At 42.3% G+C, this 23,335-nt stretch overlaps 1 protein-coding gene across 3 annotated transcripts in view; it reads left to right on the top strand.

Moving 5' to 3' along the window:
• Positions 1 to 17,031, top strand: part of CNOT6 (CCR4-NOT transcription complex subunit 6) — a 33,438-nt gene extending 16,407 nt beyond the window's left edge. For 2 of the 3 annotated variants that reach the window (XM_054168380.1, XM_054168381.1), the window contains 10 exons: positions 2,182 to 2,368; positions 7,278 to 7,363; positions 8,235 to 8,339; positions 8,429 to 8,497; positions 10,206 to 10,363; positions 10,885 to 11,039; positions 11,946 to 12,100; positions 13,471 to 13,701; positions 15,077 to 15,279; positions 16,327 to 17,031. In XM_054168380.1, coding sequence (XP_054024355.1) covers positions 2,182 to 2,368; positions 7,278 to 7,363; positions 8,235 to 8,339; positions 8,429 to 8,497; positions 10,206 to 10,363; positions 10,885 to 11,039; positions 11,946 to 12,100; positions 13,471 to 13,701; positions 15,077 to 15,279; positions 16,327 to 16,539 — 1,562 coding nt within the window. In that variant the 3' untranslated portion in view covers positions 16,540 to 17,031. The remainder of the gene's footprint in view (positions 1 to 2,181; positions 2,369 to 7,277; positions 7,364 to 8,234; positions 8,340 to 8,428; positions 8,498 to 10,205; positions 10,364 to 10,884; positions 11,040 to 11,945; positions 12,101 to 13,470; positions 13,702 to 15,076; positions 15,280 to 16,326) is intronic. The other variant, XM_054168382.1, reaches the window with a different exon arrangement.
• The last annotated feature ends 6,304 nt before the right edge of the window (positions 17,032 to 23,335 follow it).

Below are 23,335 nucleotides of genomic sequence, written 5' to 3'. Positions count from 1 at the left end.
ACTCTGTCCTTGAGGTTTGAAAGCAAAACAAAACAGATGATAAAGATCCTGCAGGAACTGTGGTACCTTTGAGATCCCATTTGGCTTTTGCATCTTTCCCTGAAAATAAGATAATGCTCAGGCTTCATAAGCTGCATTCCATCTGGAGTGGAACATCAGTTCCTCTGGCTTTGTAGAATAAATTCTGATTTTGCTGTCCAAAGTATGCTTCCAAGAAAATTCAAGTAAGGGCTTCAAAACACTTAAAAATGATTTTGTGATACTGCAAATTTAGGCTGAAATGTTACTTAAATATGGAGGCTCTTTAAGAGACTGCAAAACTTGCTGTGTGGTTGGTGTTTTTTCAAATGACTGTCCAATAGAGAAATTTAGGGAAGGAAGAGCACAAACAGAGTTCTTTGAATTGTGAAGAGTCTTTCCATCCAGATCATTGAATCTGAGTCTTGCTTCAAGTGCCCCGTGCCTCAACATGTGAATAGCATTCTTTACTTGAAGGTTACAGATGCAGAAACCTACTTAACTGCTGCTTCAGGAATCGGCATTATATATCAGCATTAGGCTTGGATATCCACTTGGACATCTGCTGCCTCTGCACAGGAAATGCATTATGTGATGGCTTTTGCCTTTCATGCCTGGTAATCTCACTCCAGACTGATTCCAGGCAAGAGAGCTGCAGGTAGTGAAGAGGATGGATCAGTGGTGTTGATTGGAAATGCTTTCAGCTACAATGGTTTCTTTGATCACAGTCACCTGTGGGCATTGAGGGAGGGGAGGGAAGAGGTGTTAATTCAGCTTTTAAAGTGCAAAGAACTACTGATTTGTATTTACAGCCTTTCAAAAGATTTCTCAATGAGCATTGCAGTGGCATGAATCCTGGAAGAACTGCCTGCCCTGCCTCGCAAAATAAATTGTGACAAGGTTTTTGTTAAGGTTCACACTGCCTTTTCCTTGCAAAGGATTTGGTTACCCAATGGAGAAAGCCACAATTGTTTTACCTGCTCTGGTTTAAATCACTGAGGTTTTTTATGGCACACACACTTCTTTCTTTCTTTTTTTTTTTAATAGCTCACTGGAAAATGAATTTTGTATTCAAACTTTTGTTAGTGTGGGGCTGAGTTCCAGGTACACCTTTTGCTGTAGCTTTCCCAGGCAATAAACCTGACTGACTTCCATGAAAATCATTTCAGGAAAGGAATGCTCAAGTGTGTGTATTGGTACAATATTAACCAGACCATTGGTGAGTTGTGGTGAGCTTTTCAAAGGCTGTCCCAGGTAACTTTTTGCCATGGGCAAACTGGTGTTGGGACTCTTCTAATGCTTTTGGTACAGAGATGACTTCTATACATGAAAAAGGATCCACTCCTGGGAAAAAAACACCCAACCAACCAACTTGGAAAGAATTGGTTTGAGACATTCTGATGGCATCTCACATTCCCTGCGTGCAGCAGTGTATTCTCTATTGATTCTGTCACACAAATCCATGTTGCCACCCTTCAGTTTATACAAAAATCATAACCCTTTGAAAAAACCAACAAATCTGGCAATAGTTTATGCAGCTTTCAGTTGAATGCCAGATGGAAATCCATGCTCCTAACTAAGCATCTTAGTCTTCCTAAATATAGTGCTTCTAGCTGTTCTTGGCTGGATTAATGCCATAGAATAAAGATTTTGGTTTTTTTTTGGTTTGAAAGGAGTTGCCCAGAAGTAAGGGGCAAAGTGAAGAAGCATCTTTCATCTCAAACATAAACTGGAATTGACAGTATCTGTTCCTTACACCTCCATTTATCACTGGGTTCATGGGCAATTGGTAAATACACCTTGTTTTGTGTGGAACTTGAGAAAGAAAGATGTTGAAACCTTAAATATGGATTGGAAAAAAACAATCCAAAGCATCCCTGGCACCAGCTTACAGTCCCTTATGTGTTGCTGAATTAAAAAAGTATAGAATCATTGATTAATTAAATGGCTTAATGGAATTTTAGTTGAATAAATAACAACAAACACGACAGAAAAAAAGCTCAACTCCCCCCCAAGCCTTTCCCCCCACAAAGCCTTATAAAATATGTAATTAATGCTGAACTTGGGGGGGGGGAGTTTTGGACTAGATGACCTTTGGAGGTCCCTTCCAAACCACTCTGTGATTCTGAATGCTGTCTTTTCTTTTGTACCTTCCTTCCCCAGGGAAAGTGAGAAGCTTAAGTTCATCGTTGTGGACACTGACCCATTTGACAGCTTTGCATCTCAGTGACAATTCCTTATCCCGTATTCCTTCAGACATTGCCAAGCTTCACAATCTGGTGTACCTGGACCTGTCCTCCAATAAAATCCGCAGTTTACCAGCAGAGCTCGGAAACATGGTGTCACTCAGGTATGGGCAGCTCAGCTGCAGCTCAGCTCTAGCTCTCAGGGCAGCTGTGTAGCAGCAGTTCAACTTTCAGCACTGTTTCTGTGTTCTGGTGAATAAGAAGCATGGGCCAGTTCCCTTTCCCTCTTTTCTTTCTGTCTTTGTCCCCAAATCCTTAGTAGGGTCTGGGTAGCTATAGCAGTGCTGGCTTTTCTGTGATCTCATGTTCTGGTGGAGGATCTGGCACGTGAAGGAAGGCTGAGAGAACAGGGTTTGTTCAGCCTGGAGAAGAGAAGGCTTAGGGGAGGCCTCCTAACCATGTACAATTAGGTGGTGTTGGATGATAGGTTGGACACGATGATCTTGAAGGTCTCTTCCAACCTGGTCTGGTCTATTCTGTTCTATTCTACAAGTACAAAAAGGGCAGCTGTCATGAGGAGGGAGACTCCCTTTTCACAGAGTGCCCCATGGTAAAGACAAGGGTTAGTGGGCACAAGTTGCTACTGGGGACATTCAGACTGGATGCCACAAAAAAAATATGTCACCATTCAGACTATTAAACATTGTTCAAACTATTAACCATGGATTTAAACTCCCAAGGAAGGCGGTGGGTTCCCCTACATCAGGCGGTTGCAGGGCCCAGCTTGACAGGGTGCTGGGGCATCTCATTTAAACTGTATTCTTACCCTGAAAGGTTGGACTAGAGGATTCTTGAGGTCCCTTCCAGCCTGGGTTCTATTAATCCATGAATTCTGAGATGTGTGGTGGTACAGATCAAGCTTCTGAAGTTAGATAAGTCACCCCTTTTCTATTGTTCCAAGTCAAGATTCCTCTCTCATGCATCTCTTTCCAGACACTCTTACACATCTTTATGTGGCATTTTTTGCTAAGAAAGCACAAAAAGTTTGCTTTTAACTCATGGTAATGTAGAAAAAGGTCAGCTGAAACATTTATAATCATGCTGATTACAGTTTTTTTTTCCTCTTTATTCATCCTTAGTAATTAATCTCAACAATAGCTCTCATTCTGGTTTATTTTACAACTGCAGCTTGTCTGGTCTCTCCTCCCCATCTTTCCTGTCAAGTAACCACATTCCTCTGCATGCTGTGGAGAAGGGACAAATATTCTAAACACACCTTCTTTCTTTTTTTTTTTCCCCCTTTCCACCTCAGTTTTACAGTGCCAAGATGTGCAAAGTTTGCATGGAATGATACCTTCTTTTGGAAGTGAAAGAGGAAAAGTGATGCCAATTTAGGTTATAATTAAGGCTGCAGCATTTAACTTTGTTAAAAGATAAAACACCCAAACAACAAACCCCACTGTTATGTAACTATATAAGTTGTTTATGTAAGAGTAAATATTTACAGGTCACTTTCTTCTTCCCTTGACCCAAAGGAAGAGCCTTATTTAGGTTTATTAGACAGTTACCAGTAATTGATTTTAACTTTGCAGACATTTATGGATAACTTTCTCGAATCCAGCAAACACTGAGTCTAAAAAGCCAAGAGAATGTTTATTAGAAGTGATGAGGAAGACAATAGGGAGATGGGCAGCCCAGCACAGCTCTGTTGAAACTGGAAGGAAAGCAGGTTTGCACATAAAAATATCAACTCACTACATTCCCTTCTGCTTTAGAAAAGTCCACTCTGCTGGGGAGGATTAAACTGGCTGATTAAATTGGTACTAAAAGCTCAAATTCCAGAGCAGTTAAAATGTCAGCCTCAGAGGCTGAGCAAAGGGCCCTTGCTTTTTAGAGCCTAATTGGCAGCTCTGTTTTGCAGGGTGTTGCATAGTTGCTTTCAGCTGTGAAGTAGTCTGCTTTAAAGAAAACTTTGCATCACTGTTTCAATGGAAAGCAATTATTAGTAATGGGTTTCTTTCCTCCTTTTTCTGCTCCCCAGGTGTGAGCTAGCAGTCCTGCATTTGCTGGAATACTCTCACATTCATCTCTGCACTGCATCTCTTTTTCATCAGTCTTTTTCCTTTAAAAATATTATTTGTAAACACAGAAGTCTGATATGGAGTTAGCTTAGCAGTGCAGTCAGCCGTTGTGTCAAAAGATAATGAGGTCTTCTCCCCAATGCTTTTCCCAGTTTATTCTGGCTGATTCTGTGAAGCTTCAGCTCTTCCAAATCTGAAGTCTACTCTGAGTACAAAAGGTTAAATGTGAAATGGGTAGATAAGGTCAAGGATTGCACTAGTTTTCTACTCATGACCTAAACATAGTAACACTAGAATGCAGATCTCCAGACATGAGCAGATAGTGCATTGATCCACTGTGCTGTTCCTGCCCTCAGTAATTGCAGCTGATCCATGATTTCTTCCCACTGGGGTGAAAGTGAAGAAAAACCCTGAAGCTCATCCTGTGTGGTAGTGCTCTGCAGGGCTCAGCTGTGCTGGAGTTTTATGTTTCAGGCTGGCTTTTACTGCAGACACTTCCCATAGCTTCTGGGAAGTTGTTCAAACTAACAGTAATTCAACACTGGGCATTGCTGAGATCCTGAGCCACAGCTCTCGCACTTGAGAATTGATAACAGGTCTGCAGCTCCCACATTTGGAGCTCTGGGTTTGGTCTGGATGGCAAAGCTTGCCTAAGGCTCCTTGCATCTCTCTTTCTACTTGAAGAAAGAGATGGCAGAGCAGTAAGATTTCTGATCCCTGCAGAAAGAGGAGTAGTAGTAAACACTGTAACATGTTGTCTTGGGGAGCTCAGCTGGAAAATGGCTTCTCTTGATATGCTTGAAAGAGCTGCTGGGATTTGCTGTGATCCCTTTGGCTGTGTAGAAGGGGTGGGTTCTGTGGAGGCAAGGATCATTACAGAAAATAACTCCTCCAAGAGAGGAGGTGTAATGATAGCTACTCCTGTGCCATTCTTCCAGCTCAGTGTTTTTCCTCCAGAAGAATTTAGTTTGGTTTCTTTCTTTTCCTTTCTTTCTTTAAGTCATACATAACTTTTTTCAATTTAAGTGCCTTGAAAAACTCTTCAGAGGAAAAAGCAGCTTCTTAAAGAATTAACCAGTAGCTTTACAATGTCACATAAACTATAATCCCTAAAAATAACAGTGACTGAAACCTCAAGTGTCTGTGGAAGTGCTGAGGACTAGTGAGGATGTTGATTTTATTCATTTCAGTCCTCCATTCTCATTTCTTCATGCCAGGTGCCCTCATTCATACTTAGAAACCCTAAAATGACACTGGGCTTCTGAGTTCCTCTCTACAATTTGTGCTTTTGGCTCTGGGATTTTGTATTGGGGGGGAAAAAAAAAACAAAACAGAAAACCAAACCAACCAAGCAAAAACCAAACCAAAAGCAATAACCCCAGCCAGTTAGGTGTGATGTAGCCTAGCAATCAGTTGAGCACTGACTTGGCATCTCTAGGTAACCTCATGGAATAGGAAGTCCCTTCCTCTGTCTTCCTCCACTATTGCACACTTATACTTTGAGCAAAATTTCTGAATACACAGTGAAACAGAGGACTTCTCAGGAAGTCCTTGTTGGGGAAAGGCAAGGCAGGGTAGCTTCTGAAATGCAAGGCTTGAGGTGCTGCAGCATGTCCAGAGCTGGGCAACAAAGCTGGGGAAGGCACTAGAGAACAGTCTTGATGAGGAGCAACTGAGGGAACTGGGATTGTTTAGTTCTGAAGAGGAGGCTGAGGGGAGACCCTCTTGTTTTCTTCATCTGCTGTAAAGTTGTGAGGTGAGGGTCAGTCTCTTCCTGGTATCAGGCACTAGAATGGTTGGAAATGGCCAGGGGAGGTTTAGGTTGGAGATCAGGCAAAAATTCTTTACTGAAAGTGGTCAAGCATTGGAACAGGTTGCCCAGGGAGGTGGTGGAGACCCCATCCCTGGAGGTGTTCAAGAACCATGGACATGTGGCACTTCAGGACCTGCTTTAATGGCCATGATGCTCTTTGGTTGGTGGTTGGACTCGATGATCTTAGAGGCCTTTTCCAACCAAAATGACTCTATAAGAAGAGTTGTGTCACTTTGCAGCTGTCTTGTAGGAACCTGAAAGGGCTAAGGGAGCTCTCAACATCCCAGTTTCCTTTCTTTTTTTTAACCTTCTTACCTTTTTTGTTGCCCTAAACACTTGAAAGCAGCAACGTTATATTGAATATGGTGGGGGAAATCTCCACAGCTTAGATGGGAATGCCTGTAAGAAAGTGAAAAGCTCCTAATTCTAATAAATCTCTATGAAAATAGATTTATTAGAATATTCTATTCCATTCTATTCTAACAAATCTATTTTCTTTGCCCAGTTGGTTGGGATGTTAGAATTCAGCACTTGGGTTCAGTTCCTGTCTGTGTATTGGTTTTGTGGGTTAAAAAGCTCTGAAATCACAAAGAAAAACACACCCAACAAACAATCAAACCCATAAAACCAACACACACACACACACACACACAAAACCTCAACAAATCAAACCCTGAAATAGTGAAAATAACCTGAAATAATGAAAATAGTAACCAGAAATGATAAAAGTTGCCTCTTTATTGCTGTTACATGGTGATGTTCTTGCTCTAATGGTACTGCCATGATCCTGGAGTATTTTTTGGTTTGCATTTGTTTTCTGGGTTATAATTTCCCTTTATCTGACCTTTAATCATAGCTGAACTGTTTCATGGGCTGGCTTGAGCTGTTACTTCTTTGTCCCTTGTAGTTATTGAAGTATTTAATGATTGCTAATGTTTGTGAACTCCCTGACTTCTCCAGTGGGCTCAGCAGGCAGCAGCTTTCCTCTGTACTTCAGTTTGCATTTGGGGTGTGTGAGTACTGCAGGATTCCCCTAACTGTTGCCCTTCAGTCTTGGAGTTTTTCAGTGTTGTTTGCTGGTGTTTTGTTTCTCCTTTTGGTTAAACCTCTTGTACTGTACTGCTGAAGACAAATGTTGGTCTTGTTTTCAGCCCTATGTGACTCTTGCTCTGTCTACAGGGAACTACATTTAAATAACAACCTGTTACGAGTTTTACCTTTTGAGCTGGGAAAACTGTTCCAGTTACAGACTTTGGGTCTGAAAGGTATTGCTGCTTTTTCTTGGTATCCATCATGCTTTGTGTAATGATATCCCTTCTGAGATGTAGTGCTAGTGGCTGGCTAGTTCATAAAACACCTTACTGAACGGCAAGCCCAAATGTTGCTGCTTAGACCACGTTTGTCAGTATTGTTATTTAGGGACTATTTACAAAAGAATGAGCTGGGTGAAGCACTCCCAAGCAGAAAGAGATTGGCTTTCCTTTCTGCAGAGTGAGTGGAAGCTTCCTGCAGCTTGTCTAGGGGGTTGAATTCAGTGCTGCTTTAACTCAGCAGCAGTCTGCAGTTCAGGTATTTTTTCATTCCCATTAAACTGTATGGATTCCAGCTATGACATTTCTGAGCTTGGGGGAATCTGTATGCCAAAATGAGTGATACAGTTACCTCTAAACACTGTCAAGTCTCAAAAGTCTCTTTTTCTCCCCCTTAAAAATGGAGAATTGCAAAGTGCATTGTCTAGGGAATATTTTACAGCCTGCTTTTGTGTTTGGCAGATGGTAAACTCTGCTCAACTGTAACTGGCAAATCAACTGGTGCTGGGCATTTCACTCCCATCCAGCAGAGTGACCAGAGGTAGCTCCTGTGTTTGGTCTCTTCAGCTGTGCCTGTGTGTTGTACAACACCAGTTCTTCACTGTTAAACCCCACAACTGCCCCAGTCAGTCAGAAGAGAGAATAGGGTTAACATCACTAGAGTTGTTCACAAATCTAGTGTTTTGTGGCACTGAAGACCTGAGATCTGAGACTTGTAAGCAGTTCACAGTAGATGCAGCATCTCTTCTCAGAGATGCCAGCTTTTAACACTGATCTGTTAAGCTCCTGTGTGTTTTATTCAATAGCTCTGTAAATCTGTTTGCAGGAAATCCACTCACACAGGATATTCTGAACCTTTATCAGGAACCAGATGGGACACGAAGGCTACTGAACTATTTGCTTGATAATTTGGCAGGTACTGCAAAAAGAAGTAAGTGATCATTCTTCAAACATTTATTTCTGCTGTGCAAAATGAATGTGATGATCACTTGTCTCTCTCCTTTTACAATATTCCCATAGTTTCAACAGAGCAACCACCTCCAAGATCCTGGATTATGTTGCAAGAACCAGACCGAACAAGACCAACAGGTACTGTAAGGCTTTATTGAAGGCTTTTCCCTCTTTGGTTTTGGCTTATAGTGGTTTTGCCTTTCATAAAATCTGTTGATCTTTCCTATCTACTGGAAGACAAGGCTTCAATTAACCAATCATCTGTGCAGCGCTGACCAGCCAGCTGAAGTAGTTCTATCTCCATTGAAACACCTGTTTCAGATTTAATCATCTTTTACTCAATTTAAGAAGGACATTGAGACACTTGAATGTGTCCAGAGAAGGGCAACAAGGCTGGGGAGAAGTCTTGAGCACAAGCCTTATAAGGAGAGGCTGGGGTTGTTTAGCCTGGAGAAGAGGAGGCTCAGGGGAGACCTTCTTGCTGTCTACAACTACCTGAAGGGAGGTTGTAGCCAGGTGGGGGTTGGTCTCTTCTCTCAGGCAACCAGCACCAGAATGAGAGGATACAGTCTCAAACTGCACCAGGGGAAGTTTAGGCTTGAGGTGAGGAGAAAGTTCTTGCCTTTACACCTGAGTTGTAAACTTTTTGAGGTGAAACATCTGAGGTTTTCTTTTTCCTATACTTTTGGCTTGTGCAAAGGGATCCTTACCCTGCCTATGGATCTGTCACAGTTTGTGGTGGTAATAATTAAGGTAGACATTAAATAACCTACTTGAAGAATTTGCAGCCCTTTGTGTAGCTGGGAAATGGAAGTGTTCAAATGCACTTAACCTTGTTACAGGCTTTTCATAGTACAGCATCACTTAATCACTTACATGAAGTCCATTTGTCTGCCTTTTACTGCATTAACCATATGAAGGGAAGGTTTGATGTGTGTTTGTCTAACTAGGTGCTAGCAGACAGCTGCCATGAGTCCAAGCTTGTCATTTACTTCCTAGGTGGATTAACAGATCAGTTTTTGTAGTGCAGCTGTACCTGCTGTGTTTTGGGTGAAGCAAATGAAGCATGAGTTGATAAGTTTGCAAAAGACAGAAGTGAAGAAAATGATTCATAGATTCAGAGGAAGGTTTGGGTTGGAAGGGACCTTAAAGATCATCTAGTTCCACCCCCCAATCAATGGGAGAAGACACCTTCCACTAGCCCAGGTTGCTCAAAGCCTCATCCAACCTGGCCATGAACACCTCCAGGCAGGGGGCACCACAGCATCCCTGGGCAACCTGTGCCGGTGCTTCACCGCCTTCACTGTCAAGAATTTCTTTGTGCAGTCTGATCTACCCTCCTCAAGCTGAAAGCCATTCCCTCTCATCCTATCACTACATGCCCTTGCAGAAAGGCCCTTCCTGGCTTTCTGGGAGGCCCCTTTCAGGTACTGGAAGGCTGCTCTAAGGTCTGCCCAGAGCATTCTCTTCTCCGGGCTGAACAGCCCCAACTCTCCCAGCCTGTCTCCACAGGCGACATGCTCTGGTCCTCTGCTCTTCTTCATGGCCCTCCTCTGGACCTGCTCCAGCATTTTGATCTCCCTCTTATGCTGGGTGCACCAGAACTAGATGCAGTACTCTAGGTGGAGTCTCACAGGAGCAGAGAGGCAGAATCACCTGCCTCATCCTCCCAGTCACACTCCTTTTGCTACAGCCCGGGACACTGTTGGCTTTCTGGGCTGCAAGCACAAACTGCCAGCTCATGTTGAGTTTATCATCAACTGAATAATTGTGTGTGTGTGTGTGTGTGTGTAATTGTTGTTGTTGTTAAACCTGTCAGTTTGTAAGTAAAATCCCTGTTCTGCAGCCTTGTTCTCTGTCATGTGTTACAACGTGCTCTGCGACAAATACGCCACCCGGCAGCTCTACGGCTACTGTCCATCCTGGGCACTGAACTGGGAATACAGGAAAAAAGCCATTATGCAGGAAATCCTGAGCTGCAATGCTGACATCATAAGCCTTCAGGTATCAGCTAAGCTGTTCCTTCTCTATTCCCATGTGCACATGGGTCTCGTAAATGTATTTACAGCCAAGGGGGCTGTTTTCGAACCCCCCTGAAAACAAAAGCAAAAAGAAGTGGTGTTGAGGGCATCCTTTGCTGCTTGACATCAAAAGAATGCTTTGCAGCCCACACAGTTGGAATGTGAACCAGTAGCTGCTGATCAAAGGCATGTACATGGGGGTGTCTTCGTGCCTGTTTGTGTCTGTGGGGCTGCAGCTGACACATTCTCAAGTACAAGGCTTGAGCTAATCGGAACTCTGGGGGATTACAGAAGTTCTCTTAGGTTTCTTACAATGGGAATATTGCTCTCAGGTTTGCATTCTCTGATTTACTTAATTCTTACCATTTCTCCTCACCTTCCTTCCCTCCCCCCCCCCCCAGTCTAATGTGAAAGTGATTTACACTTCTGAAGAGTCTAAATAATCTCAGTCTCACGGAGGTTGCTAACACCACATTCATGCTGTGCTGTCTTGTAACTTCGTAGGAGGTGGAAACGGAGCAGTACTACAGTTTCTTCCTGGTAGAACTGAAAGAACGTGGCTACAATGGATTCTTCAGTCCAAAATCTAGAGCTAGGACAATGTCAGAACAGGAAAGAAAACATGTTGATGGTTGTGCAATATTTTTCAAAACAGAAAAGTAAGTGCTGGGTGTTGCAAAGCCTTCTCCTGTGCCTTGGTCTCGCATAAGTCCTCAGGTCAAGCTGTAGCTCAAACAGTTTGGCATCAGTTGCCCTTTTTGTAGCCATTCAGTGTTCCTACTGGGGCATTCCTGTTGTGAGAAAGAGTAGTCTTTGAGAGAAACTCTTCTCTGTGTAACTGGCAATAGGAAATTTTACCCTGAAGTGGGAATTTCATTCTGGTAGAGCAATGCAGGTTAGGAGTTGGCTCAGGTATACTTCAGTTGTTGAGGGTATGTGCACCAGTCATTAGGTGTAAACAATGAAAAATGAATCAAATGTCTTCTTTCCTTGCCCTTTGGTTTTTTGAGTGAAGGAATTGATAATCCCGAAAACTGCTGAAAGAAGACCTCAGAGGTTATTGACTTTTTAATGCCTTAGCCTTCTGATAAAGCAAAAGATGAGCTACGGCACTTAGGATCGTGTGATCCTGTACAACTGTTGGGCTGTGAGGGTCATAAATCCCCACCCTGTGTCCACAAGCAAAGGTAGATTCCAGGTTTGATACCATGTGGATTGAAAAATTTAGTCCCTGTCTGTTAAGCCTGCATCTTGGAACTCAGATCTGCTGCAGAGTTAGAAACAAGCACTTCTGTTCTGAAGCTTCTCAGTCTTTCCTTTTTTTCTCCATCTAAAAAGAAAATCTTTTGAGTTGACACTAAGGTAGCACAAAACACCTGAAAATTGCTAGGAAAACTGTATCTTTTCAGTTAATCTTGGGCCTTTCTGAGATGATGTGATTGGCTGAGGTTTTTCACACCATAACTGTGTTTGAGCTTTAATCAAAAGGAGGATTATGTGTACCACCTCCCCTTGTATCTGCTGCTTGGAAAAAAAAACCCAAACAAGTGATGTTTCTCTTCCAGATTTACTTTGGTTCAGAAGCATACTGTTGAGTTCAATCAACTAGCTATGGCCAACTCAGAAGGTTCAGAAGCTATGCTGAACAGAGTGATGACAAAGGATAACATTGGAGTGGCTGTGTTGTTAGAGCTGCGAAAGGAGCTGATCGAAATGTCATGTGAGTCCTGCTTAGTTTACTTCTTTCATAGGTTGTATTTTGCAAGTGGAAAACAACCTCCACTTTTGTTACAGTAAACCAGAGGAAGGAGGTTCTGTAGATGGCTGTAACACTGCACATTGTGTGCTCAGGTAAATGTATCCCCAAAGAGGATTTGGGGAAAGTCATGTTGCTGAAATTAGGAAAGTTTTTGTCTCTAATTTTCCCCCCACCCCCACTTAGACCTTTTAGCTTAAAAACTACAAAGACTTTAATGTCTGAGTTCTTTGCTTGAAGTTCACAGCTCACAGGAAGTCAGGGGTTGGAAGGGACACAAAGAGATCAAGTCCAACCCCCCTGCCAGAGCAGGACCATACAATCTAGCTCAGGTCACAGAGGAACATCCAGACTGGCCTTGAAAGTCTCCAGAGAGGGAGACTCCACAACCTCTCTGGGGAGCCTGTTCCAGTGCTCTGTGACCCTCACAGTAAAGAAGTTTCCCCTTGTGTTGAGGTGGAACCTCCTGTGCTGCAGCTTACATCCATTGCTCCTTGTCCTATCCCAGGGAGCAAGTGAGCAGAGCCTGTCCCCTCCCTCCTGACCTCCAGCCTTCAGATACTGATAAACATTTATTAAATCCCCTCTAAGTCTTCTCTTCTCCAGACTGAACAGCCCCAAGTTACATACAGATACCAAAGAATCAGTTGGTGTTAGCTGAGTGTTTCTGGGTCATGTATCTGCCTTCTTTTTTTCAGCTGGTTACATTCTTCACTGTCATGCTTATACAACCTGTTTGTTCTGCCCTGTCATCCTTAATTTAGGAAATGTGAATTGGCTCTCTAAGCATCACAGCTGGTTCCTTCTCAACCTGGGTTCTGTTATCCAAATGATACTTTATTAATTCAGATTCTAACAAACAAGCCTTTTAAGAAGCACCTCTAGCAAGAGAGGTGACTTACAACGTGGGTAGGTTAAAATGCAGAGCCCACTGCCTAGCAAGGCCTGAGCAGTGCCTGCTTCCTATCACAGCCTGGGGAAAACTGTTGGTGACTCTTTATGACAAGGCTGTTGGTCTGCAGTTAGGATTACCTCTTACTTAAGTTCATTCAGAGTATTCTTAGGTGCAGAAGTGCTCCCTCTAGCAAGATAACCTGTCTGTGAATGGTCTTGAATGTGCAACACAAATATTTCTAATAATTTATATCAATTAAAACATGTGGTGGATGTAAGAGGTGGTGTAGGGCCCTCTACAATTGTATTAACCCTCTTCAAGTACACACTGGGATTGCATTTGAAGCTTTTTTCCTCCCTTCATATACCTCCTTTAAAATCCCCCAGGGTTGCTTGCTGCTGCTGACCATGTCATGTAAATAATGAATTTTAAATTTTAGCTGGAAAGCCACATCTTGGGATGGAAAAGCAGCTAGTCCTTGTAGCTAATGCACATATGCATTGGGACCCAGACTATTCTGATGTGAAGCTGGTTCAGACTATGATGTTCCTGTCCGAGGTAAAGAACATCATTGATAAAGCTTCTCGTAGTCTCAAACCTGGTGTGTCAGGAGAACTTGGAACCATTCCACTTGTGCTGTGTGCAGATCTCAATTCTCTACCAGACTCTGGTAAGTGTTCTGTTTCCTACATATTTTGCTGCTTTTTTTCTTTCTTTTTCATTTTTTTTAGACTGCTTCAAGGGTGTAAATTTTCAGGTCCCACTTTCCTAACTTGCTGTTTGATAGCATAAGCTCTAAAGGTACAGGACAAATAGAAGAGAGCAAAGGTAGAACTGTTTCTTTTGTGAGTGACCTTATTGCTTATGCAGTAGTGTGACTGTGTCTGGTCTTTCAGAAGCATTTTCATTGTTATCTTACAATACAGAAGTGGAAAGGAAGAAAATACCTTCCAAAAATAACTGGAAATGTAGGAGGTGTCCCTGCCTCTGGCAGGGGAGGTTGGAACTGCCTGAATTTTAAGGATCCTTCCAACCCAAACCATTCTCTGATGATTTGATGATTCTATGGTGATTGGCTTTTCTAAATTTGAAGGGTGAGAAGGCAGGCTCCTCTCTGTGAAGCTGCCACCATGCAGTTACTTTCTACAGCTCCTAATGTTTTAGAACTTGGTAAATTCAATACATCTCCTACCAGAGAGGGATTCTGCAGAGCTTTTGACTAACACACAAAACTTTTTTTGACTTGGTGGCTCCTTTATAAAGTGGAGAAAAAGAACAGATTGAGGGATAACTCTCTGGCTTTCTCAGGTACCTGCCTGAAGAGCAGAACTCAAAAGCCATCCTTCCTTATTGCCAGTTGTTCAGTAGAATAATCTCCATTCCTGCTTCCCCTTCCTTCTGGCCTCTGCTTGGCAACTCCTGACATGTCAGGCTTGGTAGGAGCAGTTCTGCTCAGCAGCATGTCCCAGGAGAGCAGGCATCACCAGTGGCTACTACAGTAACCAGTTCACGTGTCTGATTGTGTCTTCAGAGCAGCTAACTGCTGCTTTTACCTTCCTACATGGCTATGCTGTAGTTGAGGCACGATAATAAGTTGACCCAGGACACACAAATCTTGTCAATTGGGCTTGGCAGCATCTTTAGAGTTAACTTGAAGTAGTGTTACAAAAATTGGCTTCTTCCTTTGCAACACTTTAGCCGAGGAACTTGAAGAGCCAAGACTTGAGCCCAGAGACAAGGGAGAGGAGGGGGCTGACTACTACCCAGCTTCTGTAGAATTTTACATCCACTTTTTTAATCTTTGCCCCCACATCTGTTCTTCAGTAACCATCCTGGGCTTTCCAATCAAAGCCTATCTAGCCCTTCATTCTAGGTGGCATTTGTTCTTACATTGTCCTGCAGTATTTTACTGTTGACTGTATTGGATGTGTGTTAAGATCTTGCTTGTCTACAGCATAAAGTTGCTTGTCTCCAAGTACCTCCACACTCTCAACTTGCTGAATGCTTCTTAATGCCTCCTTGTGTGTCTCTGTCTCTCCTAACAGGTGTTGTTGAGTACTTGAGCACTGGTGGGGTGGAAACAAACCACAAAGATTTTAAGGAACTGAGATACAATGAAAGTCTTACAAACTTCAGCTGTAATGGGAAAAATGGAACAACAAATGGAAGAATTACACATGGTTTCAAGTTGAAGAGTGCCTATGAGAATGGTCTAATGCCTTACACCAATTACACATTTGACTTCAAGGTGAGGACTTGGCTGATGCTTTGGGAAAGGTTTCCATTTTGGAGCTTAGCCATTGGGATTTGCTGTACAAAATTGTTGAGTAAAGAAGGTCATTTGTTTGGGTAGCTAACAGTAAAGCCTCCAAGTTCATATTTAAAACATAGCATATGAGAGTGCCCAGCATTTCAGTCTCCTAGAAACCCAAGTTTTCCTTTTTTCTTGTGAGTAGCTGGCAATAGATTTGCAAGAGTTGGGGTGCTGTTAACCTTCCCTGTAAATAGGAAGGGTTTGTATTTTAATACTCCAAGCTAAATGAAATAGCACAACAGGGGCACTTAAGCTGTCAACTGCAAGGAAATAATCCATGTTGCTGCTAGAAAATTGTGCTCTGTTGCCCAGGGGAAACAAAGATGCCTCTTTTCCCTCTTCAAAACCGGATCAGTGGGATTTGAAGCTGTGTAGAGGGCTGCAGATTGCAGCCCACAAAAGCCTAGCAGAGGTGATACAAGGTAGACTGGTTATTTTCCTGATCTGTGTTCAACAGCCCATGGAATACAGGAAGCAGTCTCCTAAGGTGGTGGTGTGCTCTAGAGAAGGAGGACTGGGAGCATTTGGGGAGACCTTCTTTCTTTCTGCAGTTACCTGAAAGGAGGTTGTAGCCAGCTGGGGGTTGGTCTCTTCTCCCAGGCAACCAGCAGCAGAACAAGAGGACACAGTCTCGAGCTGTGCAGGGGGAAGTTTAGGCTGGAGGTGAGGAGAAAGTTCTTCCCAGAAAGAGCAATTGGCCATTGGGATGTGCTGCCCAGGGAGGTGGTGGAGTCCCCATCCCTGGAGGTGTTCAAAAAAGGCTTGGATGTGGCACTTGAAGCCATGGTTTAGTTGTCAGTGGGTGCTAGGTATTAGGTTGGACTTGATGATCTCTGAGGTCTTTTCCAACCTGGCTGATTCTATGATACTGTTTCACTGACTCGTGATACAGAGCTCCCCTTTGGTGTGAAAGAGTCCCTTGAGTCAAGAATATTTACTAATAATCCATTTTGTTTCTTCTCTTGTTTTTTCTTTTCTTAGGGTATTATTGACTACATCTTCTACTCTAAACCTCAGCTAAACATACTTGGCATTCTTGGACCTTTGGATCATCATTGGTTAATAGAGAACAATATAAGTGGTTGTCCACATCCACTCATCCCTTCTGACCACTTCTCACTTTTTGCACAACTGGAGCTTTTGCTGCCTTTCCTGCCTCCTGTAAATGGAATCCATCTCCCTGGCAGGAGGTAGTCAAGTACATTTTTAGAGGGCAACCTCGGTTTAACTTGTACAATTGTAAAATCTGAATATAGAGGAGTGAGGTATGGCCAACAGGGATTATTATTTTGTTGTTTTGTTTGTTTTGGTTTTTCTTAATAATCTTAATCTTAAATCTAATTATTTGCTAAAGACATAGTAAAAGCCAGGTGCTATCAACAGACACAATTCTGAGCCCAACATCCTTTGTATAGCGATCGGTGCGTTCGGCGCCTTCAGTACCTTACAGTTCAACCTTCCTCTTTCCTTCTTTTCTCCAACCTGACATAATGTTTGTTTTTTCCATGCCTTGAAATATAGGGAGTTGTTATACAGGATATTCTCTTTGCACAGTGATCTGTAGCACTACTTTGTTGGGTTTGTTTGGTTGTTGTTTTGAGGCCAGTAGGAACATCCACAGAACGTTCTCCTTTCCCGTACTTCACTCCCTCCTTTTTCAGACTTCTTTGTATAAAAAAAAAAAAAGAGATTAAAACAAACAAAAAAAAAAAGGGAAAAAAAAAAAAGGAAAAAAAAAAGAAAAAAAAAAAAAAAAGAGGAAGAAAATATAGAATTTGAATTTAGCCTTTATTGATTGTATATGAACAACAGGAAAAACCAAGCAACCAACCAACCAAACCCTGATTTATGAGATTTTGTACTTTAAAGGAAGAAAAAAAAAAGGAAAAAAAAAAAATAATCATCATCATCAGATTTGGAAACTGATTGTATTGTAAACTTTAAGGCTAAATTTTTTATCTGTTTTCATGTGTTCTAAAAAGGCCAGCTTGGAAAAGAGGTTGTCACAGGCTTTCTCTGCTAATGATTTGCACTGTTAGGGTTTCGTTAGCCCTTTTGTACTACTTGGTTGCGTCCGACGGAGGACGTGGCTTTTAAAATCCAAACCTATCCAACCTTAATCTCATCCAGAGGTAACTCAATGCATTCTGTCTAGGTCTTGAGTTTTTCTTTTTTGAATCCAATGAGAGCAAAGCGTGGAGTTCTGGCAGAGCAGATAAGCTAAGCAGTAGAAGTAGGCCTGTATGAACTGCAAATGATTGCTGGTGCGTACGCACCTCAAATGTGTTTTCCCCATCTCCCAGCTTCCGAATTGAGATTTAAGGATAGTTGTGTACAGCTTCTCCATTTCTGTTTGAAGTACTTGTTCTCTCTCCACTGTGCCTGCTTAAATTTGTTCTCAACTAGCACTGCCTGTGCATGCAGAGAGATCCTGTGCATCCTCTTTTCTGTTTTTTTAACTGATGTTAACACTTGTGACAATTTTATGAAGATACTTTTGTATAAGCTGTGGCATCTTTCTTTTTTTTTTTCTTTTCTTTCTTTTTTTTCCTTTCTCTCTCTCTCTCTCTCCTTTGTGACTATTGACTATATCACACCTTTGGAACACGTTCAGGTTATGGGTACACACAGTTTCTAGCTTCCAATTCCCCCACGCACTGCTTCTTCTCAGCGTCGTCGCGCAGCGCCGTTTACTTCCCCCCACTGAGAGTTGCTATCATGTGAATTCTCTTGAACTGGTTTTTGTTCCTCCAGTTTCAGAAAGTATAATTCCTTGAAGGAAAAAAAACAAAAAAAAACAACAAACAAACAAACAAAAGGAAAACAAGCAAACCCAACCCAATCCTGCATTGTTCTATCAAGGAAGCAGTGTAAAATTAATGTGTTTTCGATACAGGTCCCAAAGACAATTCTTCAGATCTTTTAAGTGTCAAGCGAGACTCAAGTTGTTCAGAGTGTACCCTCGGTGCCATTTTGTGTCATGAAGCCAAGAGATACATGTGACAGCTTACCAATTTAACTTGTCTGTCTGTTATCCTTTTAAGAAGGGAGACTTTATCATCTCCTTCAACTAATACAGCTTTGAATAATCAATGTTAAAAAAAAAAAAAAGGAAAGGAAAAAACAAAAAGCTTAAAAAGCTTAAAAAGCCAATGAGAAAGGAGAGAGCTTGGTCTTAAAACAGCTTTTGTTTCAGCTGCGGGCAGGGAAGCAAAAGGACACTGAGCATTGAGCTGGAAATTTCTAACTATTGTGGATGTTTTTATACATGAAGAGAATGGATTTGGTAAATAATGCTTCAAAAGTTGTTGTTTTTTTGTATTGAGGTTAGCAGTCAGCACCCAGGAGCGTGCTCAAAAACTCTCCTGGTTTTTAGGCTGAAAGGAGAAGGGACAGAAGGAAAATTGTACATTTACAAACAATTCCACTAGGAGAAAAGGTTGATCTCGAATCCTTGTCTGGGACCTGATCTCTTTGGGGGGGGGGAGGGGGGAGTTGTTTTGGTTTGGTTTTAGTTGTGAAAACACCAAACATGTCCAGTTTATAATCAGTACCTTGAAATGCTGGTAGTATTGCTGTAGTAGACTTTAATGAGTAGTGTTAATTTTTTTCTGTTTGGGCTTTTGGTTTGGTTTGGTTTTAGTTGTTTTTTTTTTCTTTCTCCTGGGCTTATTTCTTTTTTGTAAAGTGTGAATAAAAGGTGTTTTACTCATGTTTCCTTAATGATGTCTTGGTAATGTGCATCATGACAATTTCCAGTGCTGATGAGCCACTTCAGCTTGTCAAACTGAGCAAAGTATTTTCTTGTCTTTTTTTTTCTTTTCCCTTTTCATTGTTTTTTGGGTTTTTTTTGTTTAATTTTCTGATGATCTGGATTGTGTAATGAGTCCAGAAAGCTTTACAGAAGGGGAAGGGAAGCACTTACTCATTTTGTATTTCTTAGAGGGGGATCATTTACTGTAATAGATGCTGGAGCTTGAGTGCACTTGTTAGATTCGAAAGGTTTGAGCTTTACCCAATATGTGTTCTCCTGTATTGCTTCAGTCTTTAAAGCAAACACAAAAACCCTATTGGCATTTGTGACAGCACGTTAAAATGCAGCCCCTTTGTGCTTCTGGAGACACAACTGTCCCTGCTTAGTCACCTTACAGTCTAAGGGTCCATCTGAAATAGCTCTTTCCTCCAGCTGTTCTTCTAGTCCATCATATCCCTATTGAAAACCCACTGAACACATTGAAGACACTCCTTTGACTTCACTGGGTTTTAACTGGACTGCAGCAATGACTTTGGGGGCTGAAGGATGGAGAAATACTCTGACTCTAGGGAAGGCCCAGAGGGCACCAAAACAGAGCTGAGATACACATCAGTCACGCCACCTTCCCAAGAAAAACCTATTCCTGTGTCAAAACAGATCTAACTCTCAAGTCTCAATTTCCAGCTATAACATAGAATAAGGCAATAAACTGTGTCTTCACACCCCCCAAACGTTTGCTTCATAGTTTTTAACATTAAAAAAATAAAATGGTTATTTGCAATATTTGTATTGGAGGTGGGTTTGGGTGCTTGCCATAATGTACCTTCAGTGTTCTTGTTGTAAAAGCACACCTAGCAAAAGTCACAGCCCACGCCTTGGGCTTGAGAGGGTTTATTTAGGCTTAGACCAGGCTTTCTTTCCCCCCACCCCCCCAGGCTTTTTTTATTCTCCCCATTTCAAGTACAGTCAGCCATATCTTGTCCTACTTTTAACTTACCTGTAGCAAGAATTTTGGGTGTCAAAGTGTGAACTGAAGTATACCTTTTAACTGAAAGGATTGATTAGAGTTACACGACTAATAACCACAGGTTACTGCTTTTAACACCACACGAGTAGGGAGGGGAAGGAGCATATAAGCTGGGCTGTGGTGTCATTGTTTTGTCCTTTTGGCAGCTTTTTTTTTTCTCTTAAAAAAAGGTTAAATTTGGCTGGGGTTTGACCAAACTGACTTTTAAGAGGGTTGCATGGATGCATCTTTGTAACTTCACCCAAGCTCTCGAGTGGTTTTTGTTTCTTTCAGGGCAGCCCTTTGAAAACAGCTTCAGGTTTTGGTTGTGTTTTGTTTTTCAACCTGTATGAAAGGCAAAATAATTACACCACCCCTTGGGGAGGAGGCTAAAAATAAACCAAACCTAATCACACTGTAAGCATTTTAAACCATTCAGTTAACTGCTTAAGTAGCAAGCCTTTTTCATCCAGCCAGACACAGTATTTTTTAGTATGTTAACTGCTATGATTTTCTTCCTTTTTGGTTTTGTTTTCCCCTTTTTACTTTTTTTTGGTTGCATAAATTTGTAACACTTTAAGTGTCTTGGTATGTTTAAGTAGTGTCTAAAAGAAAAAAATAGAGTATCTTAGTCTTTATTCACAGTACTTCTGTATAATGTGTAATGCACTGGACTAACTCTTGTTTACCATTCATGTAACACAAAGAAAAACAAACCACAAAACAAAAACAAACCAGCACATTATCTGCACTAAGCTCAAAGAATGTTGCATTTGTCTATAGGCAGCTCTTCAATAAGATAAATGGGAAACTGAATATGGTCTGATGGTAAACAAGGGCTTTTACTGTTCTCTTCAGTGGAACTTTCTTCTTGGTCAAATTTTAACTAGTTAGTATTATATTTATATACAGGGTCTTCTTTTTTCTTTACCAATGTATTTTCCTACTCATAGCTGACCAATAAATCCAATATCTGTTTCAAACCTTCTTGAAGTCTAATTTGTCTTTGTAATTCCTTAAAGCCTTTCCTGAGAAGCTGCACAGCCAGCCACAGGGAATCAGATGTGTCAAGGGTAGAATGGAAGCACGTAAGCAACTCGATCATCCCCGAAGGACTCTCTGTGACTTTAGAGATCCACGGCCCAGTAAGCTGCTTGAATCAGCTGGGTTTGGATTGCAAAGTGAACCTGATTAGTAATGCCAGTAGAGTTTGGGGAAAACTCATGGCCAAACCTACCCAGACCTCGATCAATCTGGCCCCCATCTGACCTTCCCAAGTCAGTAAGGTCAGTTGTGCTGTGCAAGGTCCACAGCGCAAGGTTTTGTCTGCATCTGGACCTCATGCTCTTCCTCTTTCCACCCCAGAAAGCTCACAGCAGACTTGGGATCACAAGATCACAGGACCTCAGGGGTTGGAAGGGGTCTGGCAGCTGGGAGGGAGTAAAAGACTTCATTAATGTACCATGGAAGGGGAACAAAGTGAAGATTTCTCGCCTCTATTTTTGTTCCCCAGGAATAAGACTCAGCTACCTCTTGTCCTTAGTGTATTTCAATGTCTCGTTCCTTCTGGAGGGCTTTCTTCTGTCTCAGAGAGTGTGCATAGCAGTCCAGCCTCCTATGTTTTATATGATGTTCCCATGACTGGTGGCAGAAAGTCTGAAAGACCTGAGCACACGTGCTGTGTAAAGCACTGAAGCACACAAGACATCTCTTCAGGCCATAGTGCAGTATGCCAGCACTGCTTTGCTCTGACAGAAATGATCTCCTTCAGCGTTTCTATGAATGTCACAGTGCCCAGAGTGCTCAGGTTGTGTCTAGTTCTAAAATTCACTGTCTTCAAGCAACTGGAAGTCCCCAACAGAGCAATGAGGCCATTACAGACTTCAGCAATGGTTTCTCTTTGGTTTTGTCTGGAGGGTGAGGTTTTCATTCCCACCACCACATCTGAAGTCTTGCCACTAGATGGTGTGGGTAGCACAGGCTTCATCTGCAGCGCTCCAGTGAACGTTCTGAGAGGAGTATCTGGAAAGTGGGGCTTGGAATATTTGTGGAAATGCAGGCACAGGAGTGAACCTTTTCCAGTGGCAGCAGTTGGTTTGGTAAGATCCATGCCAGTTAAACATTGGCTTTGTAAATCTGGCTGTCATGATGGGAATGAAACTGACCTAGTTGGTCTTTAATGGTACAATCCTCAGCCTTTGCTTACTGCATTTAATCTACTTAATGGTATAACATGAGCAGGGCTGTTCCAAAGTTCCAGACTGGAGTTCTTGAGCTCTTAAGTAGCTACCCTGGCATTGGGAGATCTGTCTCTAGGGAAATTCTGTGCTAGAGTTAATGGACATCCTGGTGTCCTGTCCAGGGAGCCTGTATGGAAAGCAGCATCTCTGCCTCAAAGGCAAAGGGTTGAGCTGAACTTGCATTCTGTGCTTCTAAGCCAGGTGGGAGAAAACTTTTTCTTGGAGCATACTCTTGGAATATAATTGAATACAAACCCACTCTGGCCAGACCCCTGGTTTCTGGTCCTTCATACCCTGGGGCTCTTCAGTGATAGCACCAGAGTTGGGCTGTGTGCCTTACAGGGTGGGAATGTGCCACATTGGTGCATGTGACTCTGTGGCATCTCTTTTCTACTAATATGGGTAGAGCAAAGGAGCCTTGAAACATCTGGAGTTGAGCCCAAAGAGAGAGGAGGAGAAGAAAAGATGAGTAAAAAGGACAAACCTATGCATCAGGTGACCCTTTGGGAGAGGCTATACTTCATTACAGGTGAGTGTTCTGCTTGCTTTCCTGCTTTTCATCTTCTCATCCAGAGGCACGGATTGTTGGCTCTCCAAACATTTGATTGCTCTGTTTGCATGGGAGGCAGGAAAGCTAATTAAACCACGGGGCCTTTGATGCAAATGACTGTTTTCTTACCCCTAAATAAGCCTCACAGGTTATCAACTTTTAAAAGCTGGGGAGGTCTGTTCTGGTGAAATCTGCCTGGTGTGTCAGTGGACTACTCATTCCTTTCTTGGCAGGGCATCCCAGGTGTTTGCCTGGTGGGATGGTAGTTCAGGGTGGACACATTGTCCTTTCTATCCTGTATTGGACTGTAGGAAGAAGGTTTTGTCTTTGGGCACAGAACCCAAAGCTTCCTGTTGCCTGCCTGAGCTGCCCAGGTAGTTTTCTGTGGCCAGCATTAGCCTTGCAGAGACATTTCTCTCAGAATCCTTTTGCTGCAGACA

The sequence above is a fragment of the Dryobates pubescens genome, chromosome 16, assembly GCF_014839835.1.
Source record: "Dryobates pubescens isolate bDryPub1 chromosome 16, bDryPub1.pri, whole genome shotgun sequence".
NCBI classification, from domain to species: Eukaryota; Metazoa; Chordata; class Aves; order Piciformes; family Picidae; genus Dryobates; species Dryobates pubescens.
Note: the sequence above shows the minus strand (reverse complement) of the source record. Positions and strands in the feature narration are given on the sequence as shown.